Source organism: Schistocerca serialis, chromosome 11 (genome assembly GCF_023864345.2).
Source record: "Schistocerca serialis cubense isolate TAMUIC-IGC-003099 chromosome 11, iqSchSeri2.2, whole genome shotgun sequence".
Taxonomy (NCBI): domain Eukaryota; kingdom Metazoa; phylum Arthropoda; class Insecta; order Orthoptera; family Acrididae; genus Schistocerca; species Schistocerca serialis.
The window spans coordinates 204,835,267-204,854,092 of record NC_064648.1 but is presented as its reverse complement, the minus strand read 5'-3'; the positions used below and the strand labels follow the sequence as shown (position 1 = coordinate 204,854,092).

General features: G+C 40.1%; 1 protein-coding gene across 2 annotated transcripts in view; it reads right to left on the bottom strand.

Annotated features, from left to right (window-relative positions):
• LOC126426977 (poly [ADP-ribose] polymerase tankyrase-1-like) overlaps nt 1–18,826 on the bottom strand; it is a 70,118-nt gene that overhangs the window by 10,567 nt on the left and 40,725 nt on the right. For both annotated transcript variants that reach the window (XM_050089136.1, XM_050089135.1), the window contains one exon: nt 6,150–6,723. In XM_050089136.1, the coding sequence (XP_049945093.1) occupies nt 6,150–6,712 (563 nt within the window). In that variant the 5' untranslated portion in view covers nt 6,713–6,723. The remainder of the gene's footprint in view (nt 1–6,149; nt 6,724–18,826) is intronic.

Here is an 18,826-nt window from a genome sequence, read left to right as displayed (position 1 = left end):
ATGGGACTGTCCTGAAGGACCCCATCCTGGAGAGAGGTGCTGGAGCAGAAAGATGCTTCTCTGGCGGGTGGTTGGGGAGGGGGAGCAGTGGAAGGAGGACCCCCAGCCACCAGGACTGGGTGTAGTCAGGCAAACCAAAGGCCAGACATAGAAGATATGGAGAGCAATGGCACAGTCACTAAACAGGATGATGTTATCATAGCGTTAGTGTATCTTATGTCTTTGGCTCTTAATATGTGAGGTGGTTAAGGTCTTTTATTCCCAGGTTTTCTTTTCTCATTTGAAAACAGTGCAATCAGGTGATCAGGGGAATGGTGCTCAGCACAGAAGGTACGAGGGGCACAAGGAGCATTGCTGTTCAACTGACAGCCACAATCGCTACGGCTGGTGTTGCAATGTGAAGATGTGTCCAAATCTCGTGCATTTGTAGGAATGCATGCGAGGAGGAATATACAGCTTGACATCACAGCCACACACAATCACCTTGACCATCTCAGGCAAACAGCCACCTTCAGAGGCCAAAATGAAGGATGCAATATCCACTCTGGAGTCTATTCATCCCCACTGGACACGATGGGCAAAATGCACACCCCACTGCTCCAAATTAGCACACAACTTATCATATGTCTGTAATAAGAGATCTCTGTAGAAAATGATACCCTGCACCATATTCAGACTTTTGGGGGGGGGGGGGGGGGGAGGTGGAGAGGTTAGTGACAGGAATATCAGCCAGCTTGTCACAGGGGAGCAGCAAACCATGAGAGAACAGTGCCACTTTTCATGTCTGAAATCGCTGCACCGTCCCCAAAACTGTTTAAGTGTTTCATGAAGGACAGTGGCTTTGCAGTCAAAAAGGAATCCTCATCTATCCCACAACAAACCCAGTATGGGAGGCGGGAAGTATTTCTCACCTCAACACTGAGCCGTATGTTCCTCCTATGGTGTAACCAGGCAAGAGAACATTTTGGGGTCATGCCTCTCCACAATGTAACATGTCTTTGCTCCAGAAGAGACTGATGGGGCCATGCAGCCACCGGCAGTAGGTGGTTTAATTCGCTTCATGTGTGTATCTTCCACCATGGTACCACCCAATCTGAACAGACTTTCCCCTTGGGCAACACCTGGCCAAAGCAATAGTTACCTAGCCAGTAAACCATTGCCCAGCATCCCTGTGCCAGCCATGATGGGCACATACTCTTTGGCTTGCATGGAGGTGGTGGGGGTGGTTTCCAGATCAGGTACAAACATGAGACCCCTGTGGGGTCAGAGGCTACCAATGTGCAGGTACTTTATGAACACCCCCTCCCAAGTTCGGAGTGGCTACACTGCTGGGTTATGGGATAGTGCTGTTGCACAAAAGAATGATGCAAAGAGTAAGGCACAAAAAGTGGAATATGTACAGTGCTGACCAAAAGGTTAAGAAAATGAGTGTCCAAAACACAAAACCAGATCCATGCACAATTAGAGCTCCAAGAAGGCCAGAAGGCCATCCAGTGGTGGTGGTGGTGGTGGATGGGGGAACATACTTGCAATACAGAAAGCAAAGTAGTGGTGCAAAGGCTGTGGCCCCATGGTGTGGTGGCCAAGCACATATTCATTAAGGGAATGTGTGACTCCAGAAAGGAGGGGGCTAAAGATGTCCATTTTTAGTGTGTGTGTGTGTGTGTGTGTGTGTGTGTGTGTGTGTGTGTGTGTGTGTGTGTGCGTAGTTTATTTATCTCATAACATACAGTTACAAATCAAAGATTTTTGTACTGGAGACACATCAAATTACTTAAAAAAGTTATAACAACATATTTTAGCGGGCATTTCTGAATTTTTAGACATGAACAATTAACAAGAACCTATATAACACTTACGGTCATTTTGAAGCTTGCAATACAATTTATACAATACATAATCTTTATTGTTTTTCTTTTCAAAATGCCAAACTGTCCTGCATGAATTCTTCAACTGAATAACATTTTTCCACTAGTGTATTAACAATCTTTTTAGTGGGCCAAACTCCATATTTAACAGATTTGTGTTATTTAATTTATTGTAAATTTTTAATCTCATGTACAATGGTGTTTAGTGTGAAGTTTTAAATTGTGAGGGGGAAGTTTGAAACACTGTGTGTGAGATGAGTCCTGTAATTGTGGTTGAAATGAAAATTATCAAGCGAGTTTTGATTTTTATACATGAAAATAAAAATTTTTATAGATGTACAGAAAAGGAATGGTTAGTATGTTTAATTTTTTTAAATAATGGGCAACATGATGTTCTTTTTTGGACTAAACACGTTTCTTATGATTCTCTTTTGAAGAGTAAGTAATCTCTGGCTGTTCATCGAGTTTCCCCAGAAAATTATCCTGTATCAATAGTCTGAAAGTAGTTGTGGTAAACCATCTTTTGGGTGTCCATAAGAGTGGAACCAGATAAGACAGTCATTGCATAAGCTAGGCTGTTTAGTTTGTTTGCTTGCTAAGTAGACCTAGAAATTTTACATAACTTGCTTCAGTCATTTCCTGATTGCTGTGCACTATTTTTATGCAAGATGCTGATGTTCTAGCACTGAACTGCACTAAGTGTGTTTTTGTGACATTGAGTTTTAATCCATTATGCTGAAACCATAATTCTAGGTTTCCCTTTATTTTTTCCACACTACCTTGAAATTATTCTAAATTGTCATTTTCAATTAAAACTGAGGTGTCATCTGCGAATAAAACGGAGTGAACATCAATGTTTAAAGGTAAATAATTTATGCACAGCAGAAAAGATAAGGCCCTAAAATTGAGCCCTGTGGGACCCCTGTACAGATCCTTTTCCAGTCCCAGAATGATTTTTCCATTTGAATTTAGAATAACTCTGTTTTGACAATTGAGATTTGAACCACTGCAATGCCCTGTCCACAATCACATATATCTCTAACTTGGGTAGAAGTAGTAAGCGATTGACCAAGTCAAAAGCTTTGGCCAAATCACAAAAGATACCTGTGACCTTTTTACGCTTATCTATAGCAGAGCTTATCTTTTCATTGAATTCCCTGATGGAATTTATTGTATTTTTTTCCCTTTTGACATCCAAAAGTATTTTAACTATATTTTCTATAAGAAAGTTTTCAAGATGTTTCACAACAATCCTATCACCTTAGCAGAAACTGGCAGCAGGAGAAAAGGGTGGTAATTCCCCATGTCATCTGGTGAGCCTTTCTTGAACAATGGTCTTAATTCAGCATATTTTAACACCTCCGGGAAATATCCTTCCTCAAATGACTGATTAATAATTTTAGCCAATCTTCTGATTTTGCCACATTTATGAAGAAATCATTGAAACAGAAAAAAAAGGTGGGGGTGGGGGGAGATCAACTTTGCCCACAATCTGTAAACTATTGGGAAGCAATACTACTATGACTTTGTATTGGCAGATACTACAAGCAAAGTCTTAAGTTTTTCCTACAATTCCTTCTGAAGACATAAAAAGCTAAACTTCCATTTTTCAAGCATCTATTTTTCAGATGACTTTGCTACAAATCATCGATATGAAAATTGCTCATGAAATATTTCATTATTTTACTGAAGAGCACAAAAAGTTGCACTAGACAGTTTTGTTTTCTTTCAATAAAATTTTTCCGGATTTCAAAGTTACCAAAAACTCATGGTGCACTGTTGAGAACTGCACTATGGGGTCAAAAAAACGACAATCTCCTGAACTATTGTATTGGTGATTGTGAAACTTAGGCAGTGTTTACTGGGAAAAATGCACAAATGTAGACATGAAATTTTATCAAAATTCATGACAGTCATGTAAGATACCCCAGACCACTTGGCGTGGAATGATCCACACGTAAGTACTGTCCAGCTGATGACTGCAGCATTAGGGTACAAGTTCAACAACAGTGAAGCAAAAGAATGTGTTTAATTTCCTACAAATGTAGGCACAGAAGTAACAAAGTAAGATGTAACTCACTGACAAGGTAATATTATACTCTCCCTCCACCCTACATATTGCATCTACTCCACCTCCCTGTCTCGGCCATTTCTGTATGCTGAAACATGACTTTACTTTCACAGCTTTATCTCTCGTACCTTCAAAATTTTTACCAAAGAAGCAACATACAAAGGTCATTCAACAAAGACAAATTGATACTGAAAAATTTTTATTTCCCTTCAAGTTGTCATTAAGAGTGATGCACTTGTTCCATCTTCTCATCCACTTTTGGAAGACTTCCACAAATCAGTTCCTTAATTTCTTGATAATCGCTCCAAAATCACCCCTAAAGCCTTCAATACACCATTTTCGTAGTGAAAAAAAATGTGCAGGATGGTTATAATGGGACTTTTGCTACCTGAGCCAGTGTAGACGGAAAACTGATACAAGGGTTCCCAACTTTATAGGAATGATGTTCAGACTGTGCGCTGCACGACTTGCGTTTCTTGTAGTCTTAGTGGTACGACTTGCTGTTAGTTGCTGGCACTGGTAAGGCAATTCAAACAAGCATCAGTGTGAATTACAGTTTCAGGCAGTCAACATAGGACTAGACAAGGTGGGCAGGGCTTGGCTTTACTCACAACGCTGTTATATCAAAACAACAGAAACAGCGTTGTTGCTCTTAGTGAGTATCAATGCATTACAGGAATATGGAGAGATCCTCACCCAAATTTAAGACCACCACTTGGAAGTTTATATGACACGGTTATTGGGGAATTGATCCTGGGAGAGGCAGACGGCCAATTGCAACACAAATTGTTGAAGTTATTGTTGCTATGGTTGAGAATGATGGACACAATGTGCAAACTTCAAGTAGCACACGAGCTGTGTCACGACAGGTGAATGTTCCACAGTCCATTGTTCAGAAAACGCTGCAAACACTCGTGAAATGGTATCTAGTGTAGTTACAGACTATCGTCACACTGACCGACCTTTTTAACCAGGAATATAAACCTGGTACATAATTAAACGTTATCCTCGTGTGGAAATTCTGCTGAAAAAAGCAACAGCTTCTTTAACATGAAGCCACACATTGTCATAGTGACAGTTCCACTTTTTATGATGGAGTTCCCTTGTTTTCTTTAGGACACAATCTTTCGTCAGCTGTTGAGGGACATTCTTGTACTCTGTGTTTTACTGCTCAATCTTGGAACGTACACCATGCTGTGGTATTGAAAAATTTAGTCACACTTAGGCCTTACTGGCCAATTTCTGGGTGTGTGCTTTTTCAGATGATAGCATCCCGTTTGAACTTCTGTACTGTGTTGTTCAGTCATAATGTCGTTATATACCCAAAATTCATTGTTTCCATCATTCGTCCCTTTATCCTGGACACATTGTTTACGTTAGTTGCAAATGTCAACTCCAATCTACTTTTGAGCACGAGCTTGTCCAAGAATCCAGTGAGCATATTTTCTTGTCACAAGCAACACCAGACATTGTAGATTCGCCATAAGCCCTGTGAAGATCTTTTGTTTCTGAAACAGGCTTCTTCAGTAGAAGGCAAAACTTGATTATATAAAGATGTCAACTTTCTGCCATTTTAAAACTTTAGAGGGGGGGGTTCAAGTTATAACCACATTCAAGACACTACTGCCAAAGAACAGCTGAGATTAGACAGGGATGGTACCTGGTGGCAGTGTAATAACCTCTTCAATATGTTTGAAAATTAGTCACCATCTTTGTTTAACAACCATCATGTTGTCCAGTTCACTATGCAGCAGGGCTCATTCCTACATTTTGAAAAACAAGACAACTTCAAGAATAATTTATTAAACAAAATGCCACTTTTGAAAAATAAGGCAATCATTTAGTGTTGTGATAATAGTCTGAGAGAGCACATACTAATAGGGCTGCTTGGGCAAAAAAATCAACCGAAACTATTCTAAATAATGTATCCTAACATGTTCGAGTTGTTAATGTAAATGACCAGATAAAGGTCTTAAAAGCAGTGCCCTCTCACTCAGTCGCAATTTTAAATCTAACAGATAACATCTGACCATTGAGGACACGGTGTGGAACCTATTCACGGAAATCTTGCAGGACTCCAGCAGGTGGAATGGTAGCCCCTTCCTACCGTGCAGAGTTCCTACGACAATAGTTCCAGGGTGATGCCAGCTTGAGAGGACAACACAATGTTCAATGACGTGATTAACTTGCAAACAAACTGCTGCACATACCTGGTTCTTGGCGCCGCTGCCGCCACCAGACTGCATATTTGAGCTGCAGCCTCCGCATTGCCCAGCAAGACATTTATCCAGCCGGCAGAGGTCATCACCTCGGGGTGGGTCGCTATGAAGGCCACGACTGCACTCTCGAGCCTCGGACAGGAGTGCAGCACAGCGAGGAGTGCGGCGGCTGCAGCATTCTCGACACTCAGGCCCTGCGCTATCTGTTCCTCGCACTTTTCTTTTAGCAACGGCAGATCGTATTTATCGGCGGCAGCTATCATTTCACCCAGCATGCTCGCTAGCTGCGGAGCTGTATCGGTGTACATGAAACACAGCAGCTGTTTTAGCACATCTTCTTGCAAGTCTGTTATCTCAATTTGGCGGCTGCGGGCTTCTTTCATGTTATTTCGCAACATGGCAGCAAAAACTGGACTCCTCGCTGTCAGTATGGGACTGTGGGCCAGCAGCTCAGAGTCACCGACCACCAGCTTCACGTCCGCACCCTCACCCGATTCCAGCAGCGTGCGCAGGTCAGTTGCGATACTGTGGTCCTGTGTGCTTGTTACAGCCATTACGACCTCTCCTGAAACACACACACACAAAGAAACTTTATTTGAAAATGTTACCAAACAGTAAATAAGTGCATTCTTTACCTCTCAACCTATCTATTACATACTTATTTTACTTCCCAGCAGTCATCCTTGTTTAGCAGGACTGTAGTTTGTGTGTTGGTCATAGATACTTGCCTTTGCATATTTACTCCTTTAACTATGAAATGACATGGTGACGCATTATTCACTCACTGTACAGATTCATTCAATTCACTGTTGCATCGCTTGTATGAACTAGTTTACACAATTATTCTTCATATCACGACCAGAACTGCTGCTTCTGGATAAGACGAGTCTTCCAGGAAAAAACTAACACTTTACAATAAAAGACTTTACTGCTTCAGGTAAGGGCACCAGAAGTCACCTTTGGGGCAACAATGACAAATTTTATGCTATACAAGTGGTTAAAATGTATAAAAGATTAAAAATTCCATACTAGAATATCAAAATATTTTCATGAAAGTCCATACATGCACACACTTGCAAAGGTGTGTATGAAAGCTCTCAAAAACTGCCTGTAATAGGGAATGAGGTTAATGAAGAAATAATTTACAAAGAGTTGTTGGATGATCAGTGTGGTAAGACAAGACGAGTCAAGTCATACTGACACTAAAACGTTCAGTCCGTGAACTTAGTCCAGACAGCTCACAATATTTCACATGCTTTGATGAAATCACAGGTTATCAGCCAAGTTGATGTCACAACGTGTTGCGAAGTTTCAGTAAGTTTCTTACTCATAATCATTACCTCAAGACGAGAATAGGAACTCCATCGGAAAGTTGTAACACGACGACACAGCCGATAACCCAAGCTGATTTCATCAATATAATCTGCAAGATACCACACATTCCCATTTTGTATGTTTTGTTACACTTGTCTCATCGACTAAAACAGATGGCAGGTTCCCAGTTCAGTTCTACCATCTTGTCAGAATATGAAACACAATTGAAAACATGGCACGAGGTGACTTGTAAGCCGTAAGGACCACAGTCTGCTGCACGTGCAATCCTCCCACTGGCATATGAAGTAATTTGTTTATATGCGATGTAGAAATCTAAGACAATTAAAGGCAACTGCCACCAGCGACTGGCAAGAGAGACAGTCCATTGCCTCGACAATGTCTCACTGCCAGCCACTGCTGCACAACTACTTCCACTGTTTTTTTGACTCCACTGTGAGACAAGATCCTGGACAGGACTTACAAGGCTCTGTGTCACACTGGTTTCCTTGTAAGCCTCCTCAGCTCTGGTACCCACTCACTCATTTCCCCATATGCCTACACATTTCGGTATCCAGTAGAATGGGTAATATTGTTGCAAGACACAGAGTCTTCTCTGTTATGTTTTTTTTTTTTTCCTCTGCTGGATGTTAATGCTTGTTGTGCACCGAGAGAATCACACTGAGTGATGAATTACTTCTGTTGATGTCTCGTGCTCCACTGCATTTGTGATTGCTTGGCACTTAATACTCTGCACTTGCTGCGAAAGTTGAAATCTGAAGATAACTCGTGGAAGGGCACCGAGTTGTCCAAGGCATTCCCTCTGCGTGCATGCGTGTGATGGCAAGTTAACAATCTTTCAATGGTAAATTCTTCAAACTCCATACCATATGCATATTCAATAATTTTTCCTTTAGTTAAAATTCTTCCCATATTATCCAGACTTTGTGGAGCGCGGTCATACCCAGCAGGCAGGACATTATTTATAAATAGGCATTTGCCTGAAGCAGTCTTGAATGCCCCAACTCTGGTCATTTATAAATAAAGTGTATTTTTAAAGTTTTTACTGCTAGAATATATTACTGCTATAATATATAATTTACCAATTAAAATAGGGGAACAGGACGATATTCCCGATTTTATTAATAGTTAGTAAGTGTTCACACTTGCGTTGTTTGTAACTAAGAATGAAAGGAAAAAAGAGAAGCCTGTTTTTTACTAGCATTCCAACTTGCTTGTGCCAAGGAAGGGCACATATTGCTAACAGTTGTTTATCATTTATATTATTTATAATATCCTCCTTATTTTTACCAGTGCGCCCCCCCCCCTCACTCTCTACCTGATTCAAATCTCTGAATATTATTGGAAACAAAATTACTGAATCAGGATTTATATGTGGACAGGGGAGGAAGAAGAAGAAGAAGAAGAAGAAGAAGAAGAAGAAGAAGAAAATAAAAAATCCCGGATATCCCAGTTATAAATACACTTTTTCCCAGATGAAAGTACACTATTCCTCTGCTGAAAGTACTTTTTTCCAAATTAAGTGGCAATATACTCTCCATCAGAGCTGTCAAACTTATCAATCCCTTGAATGGTGAAGGGTTTTATACACTGCCATAGAATTTCCCACACTTCGGGAAACAAAATGCAGAGGGGGAGAAAAATTACTTTTTGGAAAGATATTTAATGAGCGGCAACATTTAGTTTTTTGCTTTTTTTCCAAGGGCATGCGTAGGGAGGTTACTAGGAGCACAGCTTGAATTGCAGCAGCAGAGTGCTCCTGATAAGCAGAATTTCATTACTGTGTGCCGAAAATTTTGTGGGTTACCTGGCTGAATATATGTTCCGTCGAGCACTTTGAGTTTTCCACATAAAGGCCAATTACGGGTGAAACTGCCCAAGAATTCACTTTGCACCCACAAAAAGAATAATTATACTTCTTGTCATCGTTATTCCGTAATTTGTAATCTATGAAAGAACTAAAATAAATATGGAAAGCTAACTATGAAACTGTCTTTTTTAAGCATTTGTTACCCTTTAAGATACATCAAACACAAATGTGCCAGTAAACTTTTAAGTAATGGCATAAATGACTGGTCTTCTCAGTTTGAAATTTTTCTGCTTGACTGATCCTCTAAGTGTTAAGTTTTGAATGATGATCAAACATTCTGCAATTTCAGAAACTCATCACACTTTCTCACACGTAATGTATTTCATCTTGCATAAATGGAAATTTATTTTCAAATCAACACTTCTCAAGCCACCATTCACAATATTTTCCCGCAACCTGTTAGAAATTTAAACAGTTGTGATGTCACGCTCATCGAAAGCAGTTTGTTGTTACGAAGTATTGCGAAGTCTTCGATACATTTTGCTGTCGGCAGAAGCTTGTGTGCGCACTGTGTTTTGCTGTTGCGAGTGGCGTATTTTCTTTGCAACTGAAGTTTACTTTTGGTATTATGCTCTTGTTTATGTTTTACTGCTGGTACTATTCTGAAGTAGTGGGGGTAACATAAAATTCTATGTTAAGAGTATCATTTCTTATCAGTCAAAATTACAAAAATTTAACTGAAAACAAACGAGAAATTCCCAGAATTTAAAAAAATTATTCTGTTTTTTCCCCGAGGAAAAAATTCCCAGGCTTTTCTCAGATTTCCCGGTTTTCCCAAGGTGCATACAACCTGTATTCAACAGCTGGCAACTGTTTCTTGATAATAAATATATTCTTAAGTGTAAACTGTTTTCAGTGAAAGAACAAAGAATGCTTTATTGTAAGATGAATCAACATCCGAGACCATAGTTTTCTATTCTGCTCCTTTCTTTCTCCATTTTTGTGCGACTTTGCTGTGAAGATAAAATGGGAACACCAACATAAAAAAGAATAACAAAGAATTTATGCCCAACTCGCTGGAATTGTTCAATTCCAATACTAGTCGATTCCTAGAGAGTGCGCAGTTCTTGGAATTGTGGGCTCCAATCAGTATGTGACACATCCCTAACTAAAATCATTATCGATAAACTGTTTTTACTCTAATTCCAATTATTGCAAGTAAATATTAGTGCTACTGCTATTATTGGAAAAAGGTAGTAGATGAAATTTTGAGTTGGTGGTAACTGCTCGTAATTTCAGGTAATGAATGCAGTTCTGTGGGTTACTTAATTGTAATTGGCAACACTGGCATGACCACCTGACAGTCATTCAAATCTATGTGGTTGAGTGACAAGCAACAAAATTTCTTCTGTGCAATTTACAGTGCTACAGACAATGCGCTATCTGACAGTTGCAAGATGGTTAAGACAGAAGAACCGCGTTGGAGCTTTTTCAATTAAAAGCGGAAAGAAGTATCTTGTAAATATTGTTTTAAGAAATACAAACAGTCGCATTCCAACATAATGGAAAACACATCGAAAGCGTTTCAAGTGCCCTCAGAATTTCGAAAAAGTGCTTGAGGTAGCTACAGTCATGGAGAACAACTTTTTGCAGTAGCATAGTATCAGTAAAAATATTATGTAGCTACTTCATATAAATTATACTTTATTTCAAACATTACTTTTAAACTTTAGTGTCGTCTTTCTACCATGTACTACCCCAAGAATTGACCTCAAAGATATAAAAAGTCACATTTACAGTCCCAATTTATTTTCCCTAATAACTCTCCTCTAACTCTCAAACAGCTTTTTCAACTTGGTTAGCCAATCACTGAAGAGGCAGTGTTGCAAAACTATTTCAAATACAAAATAACAGCTTAAATCTTATTTATAAGTGCTGCTTATTGAACTTTAAAATGCATAAATGCCTGGGCATTTATGAATTTTGGGCACTTGCCCCAACTTATAAATACCCATGCATTTTACACTCTTATTCTGACCGTCCATTAATATCTGTAAGTAAGGAATATCAAAGCCTACATATTTTATAAAATAATCACTTGAGCCACAAAGTGTTGCGTTTAATCTGCTCTTTCTGTTACAGCTGACCCTCAGAAATAATCTATTGACACTGCACCATGTTAACAACTGAACAATGATACAACTTAATTTGCTTAAACACTATTTAGCATTCTGATATGCTTTTAATACACTGATTACTGTGGAAGAAACCAGAACTGACCAAAATATTTAGTCACTTTTCAGTCGAATCTCTTTGGTACAAACACGTATCTGTAAATAAAAATTGAAGCACTTACATAACGTCTTTGTCCCAAAAATGAAACTTGTATTTCAATGTTCATAAATTAACTTATTTATTATTACATCCCATGACTGTATTTCACCTGGTGCTTCAAATAGTCCCACACCTTTTCTACGAGGTAAAGATTGGGTGATTTAGTGGGCTAGCAGAAGTGTGATGATGTGCCTGAATTTTTGTCAAAAAAGGACTGTATGCTTGCACTCCTGTGGACATTTATGCTGAAGTCTTGGAAGATCAGAATGTCTAAGGGGCAGCACAACACTGACTAGGAATGCTGAAAACGACATCTTTGTTTACATTCAGTGCAACCCGTACGAGTGGGCCCAAGTGACTGTACAAGAAACACCCTGAAATCATTACAAATCAATTCAGGCCTGAACTACACCCTCTGCACACTGCAGGTTAACACATTTGTTGCCGCATCACTCACAACTGGATAATGCGTAATCTTCTGTGAGAGGCCTGTCACCCACATAGGGGTGATCCTCGTTGTTCAAATTAATACGACTTGCAGCTGGAATTTTCGAAGGAATTTAATGGAATAAGCATTGAAATATAATTGTAGGATAAACAACGAACAATATACACACAATCCATTTTTTCCATTTATATTTAGGGTAATATATTACATTGACTGAGGGTGGTTTGGAAAGTTTTCGGAATCACAATGAGAGGTCAGCGTTAGTGCAACAAGTTGTTCATGTGATATTAATTGGAAAGATAGGTATGAAAGCAAAGGACATTCATGCCAATTTCCAGAATACAAAAGGGTGTGCGTGAAATTGCTCACGCTTGCCAAATGTCATCTAAAAGGGTATATCACATTTTAAATGAAGAATTAGAAATGAAAAAAATTATTTGCAAGATGGGTGCCACAGCTCTTGACGCTGGATCAAAAAACACATGAGAATGGACATATCGGAACAATGTTTGGCCCATTTAAGAAAAACGAACAAGATTTTTTGCGCCGGTTTGTTTCCGCAGATGAAACTTAGGTGCACCACTATACCTCACAGACAAAACAATGGAAACACTGATCCTCCACCGCCAAAGAAAGCAAAGACAGTTCCTTCGGCAGGAAAGGTCATGGCATCAGTGTTCTGGGATGCTGAGGGGATTCTGTTAGTAGATTATCTCCCCACTGGGCAAACAATTACTGGAGAAAACTATGCTAACCTCGACAAATTGCAACACAAGATAAGCGAAAAAAGGGACAGGTTTAGCAAGGAAGAAAGTCATCTTCCATCAAGACAATGCATGCCCGCACACGTGCCGTCGCCGTGGCAAAATTACATGAACTAAGGTATGAATTGTTGCCACACCCACCATGTTCACCTGATACGGCTACATCAGACTTCCATCTCTTCCCAAAACTGAAAACTTTTCTTGGTGGACAAAAATTCACTTCAAATGAAGAACTGATGCCCAGAGTTGTCAACTATTTTGCAGGCCAGGAGGAAACTCATTTTCGAGATGGGATCGAGGCACTGAGACATCGTTGGACCAAGTGCATTGTTCTACACGGAAACTACATTGAAAAATAAAGTTTCAGTGATGTAAGTATTTTTTTACTATTCTGTTCTGAGAACTTTTCAAACTACCCTCGTACCATGTCTCATGGTGTTCGTTAAAACGTGTGTAAAACAATTTTGGACAATTGTAACAATAGGTCATAGGTTTTTTCCCTACAGTCATCTTCACTTCTTGGCATTCGTCAGTTTGCCTCTTTTTGTAACATAGGACACACATCCCGTGTATAGGCTTGCCCTCCTGATTCTTACTAATCTCTAAATGGTGGGGCACATTCCTTGCTTTATGTGTACTACTGTCAGGAACGGCATTTTCCACAGATATTCCTGAAATTTTCTGATTTCTATTTTTGTATTTGTGGCATTCTGTTACATGATGTGAACATTTACTATTCTTGCTCCTTAAAGCAAATGTAGTGCTCATTTTCAATACCACTCTATACCCTCCCATATTGTAGCATATGACACATCTAGTCGATTCTGTCGATGCCGGTTTTTGCATTATTATATGCCAGTATCAGCAAAGACTTCCATTTCAGAGGATGACCGCAATGTGTAGGATCTGAATTTTATGTCATAACAGTTGCAGATTTTGTTGATAACGTCCTAACCTAATGAACATCCTCTATTTTAGCACCACAATACTGTTATTTGCACATGCTATCATTTTGCCTCTATTCAATAGGTACAACATTTCAAAATATGGCATAATAATTTGTTGTACCACACAGTTCCACCGATGTGCAATTTGAATTTAACACACCCGACTGCTAATTCACAGCTCATGTAATTGTTGTCAGTAAACAAAGTTAGTCCATTTAGCAATTTAACTGCAAGTTCAATGCAGACATTATCGGCTATGACAACTTGCTTTCTTCTGCCGATATCTTGTCCAGAATATACTTTCTTTGACTGTGTATACCCTTCAGTGAAGCACAGTTTGTAGAGTTTTATACCATACTAAGTCATCCTCTCCCAGAAAACAACAATATTTTTGCCTGGGGGAAAGACTTTGGTAACTGTCTGTCAATGTGTTTAGGAGTGGTAAAACTCTTAGAAGTCTGCTACTCTCATCTATCATTCCATTATTTATGAAATGCAAGTTTGCTATCTGCAATTCAAAACAATTATAGGACACCCTCCTACGTGGAGATGGAATGTTATAAATGGGGTTCACTGACCAACACCTAACAAGTGGTGTCTTTACTAGACTAATTCAAACCATCAGTCTGAAAGAGTTTGTTATTTCCTCAGACGATGTTCGGTCATTTCATGCTACTGCAGTTTTTGCTCAGCATATCTATTAGCCTGTCACTAAAAAGTTTATCACTTTCCCATCTAAAAAAATAGCGAAAGCACCTTATCTGCACTAATACCACATGGCAAATATATCAGAAGCCCACCTTTTCGGTGGATGGTAACGACTGCTGCCCATTAGTGAATTCATTCCACTGGATAATGTCCAATGAATCACCAACAGAGTTCGATTTCCCTTCTCTGTTCGCAGCAAGTTCTTCCAACATCTCATCAATGTCCTCACTTTCACGTGATTCCTCCATATCGGGGTTTGAATTCTATGAAATTCTGTTATCACCTTTTGTCTAAAACACACTATTTGGTCATTAGTACTATCCTCACTTTCAATTATTCTTTTATGCCACCCATGGAACATTTTGATGGTACAAAAACACAGTATGCTTCTGGGCTACTGCAGTGAGATCACAGGCAGTCTTTTAGTCAAATTGCTTATCACTTTCCCCATTTCAGAACTAAACACTTTATTCTTTAGCCTCAGATCAACTCACACAAAACTAAACGAGTTGCACCATTGCTATTCCCACTCACTGCTCTGTTTATGTTGCAGTGCAGCAACAGCCAGCCAGATCTGGACACCACATGAAACTCAAATGAATCTCACTGTGCAACGATCTTGTTAAATGTCTTTATTAAATCTGAGCCACTGAGGATTATTTTTTTTTTTTTTTTTGTGGGGTTTTAGGGCGCTCAACTATTGAGGTCATTAGTGCCCAGTCACAAATGTAAGTGCACATATAATCTGGTAAAACTCAAGCGGAGAGGGGGGGGGGGGGGGGGGGCACAAGAAAGTTCTTACAAAGACGCAGATTTATTTATTAAAATGGACGGTCTTTACATCTTCAATTTTTTGGTCCTGTCCTCCTCAGTTGCGCGTAATACTACGGTGTGTTGATGATTTTCACTTATGGACCGTCTGACAGCAACTGAATAAAACACAATTTTAGTGCCATACGCGTTTCGCCTTTATTTTCTGCAAGGCATCATCAGTGGCAGGTTGCGTAGACAGTTTCTTTTATATTACGCTCCTGTTACATTTTTGGTCTTATTCTTCTTCCTATGAGCGCCAATTTGCTGTTTTTTTCTGCATTCCACTATGCACTGAACGCTTTTTTTTTAATCAAAAAAAAAAAAAAAAAAAAAAAAAAAAAAAAAAAAAAAAAAAAAAACGTTCAGTGCATAGTGGAATGCAGAAAAAAAACAGCAAATTGGCGCTCATAGGAAGAAGAATAAGACCAAAAATGTAACAGGAGCGTAATATATAAGAAACTGTCTACGCAACCTGCCACTGATGATGCCTTGCAGAAAATAAAGGCGAAACGCGTATGGCACTAAAATTGTGTTTTATTCAGTTGCTGTCAGACGGTCCATAAGTGAAAATCATCAACACACCGTAGTGGACGGTCTTTACTTGTGTGACCACATTACTTGCCTCCAGCCATTTACTGGCCAGTTTACGTAATTTGGTCCATCGAAGACATGCAGCTTTACCTGCTGCTGTGAGCAATGACCTCTTGCAGTACTCAGCTCCACGTGTTTGCAAGCAGTTCTCTTTATAAAGTTCACTTGAGAAATGGTCATGATGAACCTCTTTCATTGACAAGATGTTACACTTTTCCTCTGGTCCCTGCGGGTTAGGATCTTTCTGTAACTACAGTTCTTGCCCTGTATTTCACATGCAAACAACATTTTCCCTTGCTCCATACAGGAACAGAACACCACAGAAAACAGACAACCAGAAAACTGTAGCCTGATAGTAGTTGGCATTTAATTAAGGTTAGCGGCAATCTAGTACACTTAGTGCAACTTTTGCTGCCTTGCTTTATCTTCCTATCACTAATTTTGAATTTGGGCACAAATTGTTTACAGCATTTTTGTCTAACACATTTCAACACGTTTCTGTAAATTATCATGAATGCTGTAATGTTTAACCCAATCAGATAGTGGCACACCAGTGCTGTCATGCTGAAAGCGGCTGTGTCAGGTTTGCAGGTTCTAGCAGTAAGCAGAACACAGGTTTCATTAACTAGTATGTCACACGACTTTACTTTATTGCACACAGCTACAGTGGGTGATGTGAAAGTACAATTTACAAGAGGTTTAAACTTTTAAAGTTTAATACAGTGCATTTTATTACTTAACGCGACCTCTAATAATTTATAATCAATTTTGAGAACTTCTGCTCAAGTCAACATCTGTGACTGTCAGTTCTCCTTGCCTGTAATTCGAGAGATGGTATAAACCTGGAGCAGTGGTTTCTTTACTTTTGCCAGTTAGTGAAATCAGAAATACGAGTGCACTGATCACTTTCAGTGCATGCACAGTCCAAACAGGTTATGGACCAAAGATTTTATTTCAGTTTTACAAACTTATTCATCAACAGCGATTTTTTACTGGCTATGTGAATGGAGCTAAGGGTCAACTATAGTGAGACCTTTTAGTATCTGGAATATTATTTATTCTGCTGCCCGGATAAGGATTCAAAAATGAAGGTAACCAGCATCTGTTAATGCTTAAATTATTGAAATAAAATATTAGACATTACCCTCCCATCACACATATGTCAAAGCTTTAATAATCATCTTAATAAAAAGGTCACATTTTTTGTTTTATTTCAGCTAAGCACCTACAAGTCCTGGTACACCTGAAATCTCTGTATATTGGCACCGTGGTGCACTGCTAGTGTAAACAAAACAGAATGGCACAGCCCATCAATAAAGTGGAGTATCTTGTGCTAATCTGATTTCTGTATTTGAAGGGGTAAAATGCTCAGCAAAACCTGCTGGAAATTAGGACAATCCACTGTCACTGGACAACAGCTGGGTGGACAGATGTGTCCGCTGTGATCAAATAAAAGACAGACTAAGAATGAAGTGTCACACCATCTCTCTGAACTGAAGAACTGCAGATGCTTCCATTAAGATATGCATGTCACATCTGAGGTAATAGCAGAAAAGTGAAAATGTATCGCGGATCAGTTTTTCACATCTTTCACAACAAAGGTTGCTGCCTGCTGTGTTCTGCAACTAACCCCAGTCAAAATACCTACTGAACTGAAATTACAATGCAATGAATACCGCTAGTTGCATACAGGCGTTGATATAAGCCAACGGAGACAGCTAAAAATGTGTGCCCCAACCGGGACTCAAACCTGGGATCTCCTGCTTACATGACAGACGCTCTATCCATCTGAGCCACTGAGGACACACAGGTTAGTGCGCCTGTAGGGTTCTTTCTTTCTTTTTTTTTTTTTGTGGGAGGGGGGGGGTGTTAGAGCACTCAACTACTGAGGTCATTAGCGCCCAGTCACAAATGTAATGTAAGTGCACGTATAATCTGGTAAAACTCGGGGGGGGCAACCAGAAAGTCCCTACAAAGACGCAGATAAAATAATTAAAAGAGTTAGACGTGGACAAGTCCGTCAAAGTAATAAAATGAAGAACACGAGCAGCTGCTCGAGTGTCATCAGCTAAAATTTCCTGTAAAGTAGATGGCAGAGACAGGACAACACGAGATTGATTAAAACTGGGACACGTCAATAAAACATGGCACACTGTCAATGGATGACCACAAGGGCACTGCGGGGCGAGGTCACCAGATAGCAGGTAGCGGGGGCTAAACCGGCAATGCCCAATCCGCATCCTGGCCAAAAGGACCTCCTCTCGCCAAGATGGTCGGGAGGAGGTTGTCCGAGCTGTTGGGAACGGTTTTATGGCCCGGATCTCATTTTCTTGAAGTGACGACCAAGTACCCCACCACAATGACAATACTCTTACAAACAACCCCACTAATGTCGAACGATGGGACACAAAGAGAGGCTGGCCGAGCAGGAGGACTGCAGCCTTGGCCGCAGCATCAGCAGCCTCATTCCCAGGCACTCCTACGTGGCCTGGAACCCACATAAAGCTAACAGGAGAGCCATCATCAGCAAAAGAATGGAGGGATTGCTGGATCCGTTGCACCAAGGGATGGACCGGATATGGAGCTCCGAGGCTCTGAAGAGCACCGAGTGAATCAGAGCAGAGTACATACGGAGAATGGCGGTGGCGGCTGACATACTAAACGGCCTGATTGAGAGAAAAAAGCTCGGCCGTAAAGCTGGAACACTGGTCGAGGAGCCAGTATTTAAAGGTGACGTCCCCGACGACAAAGGCACAGCCGACATCATCGTCAGTTTTGGAGCCATAAGTGTAAATAAAGGTGTAACTGGCTAGTCGCGCACAAAGTTCGACAAACCGTGAGCAATAGACTGCATCCGGAGTACCCTCCTTCGGGAGCGAGCTGAGGACAAGATGAATGTGAACCGGAGCCTGGAGCCAAGG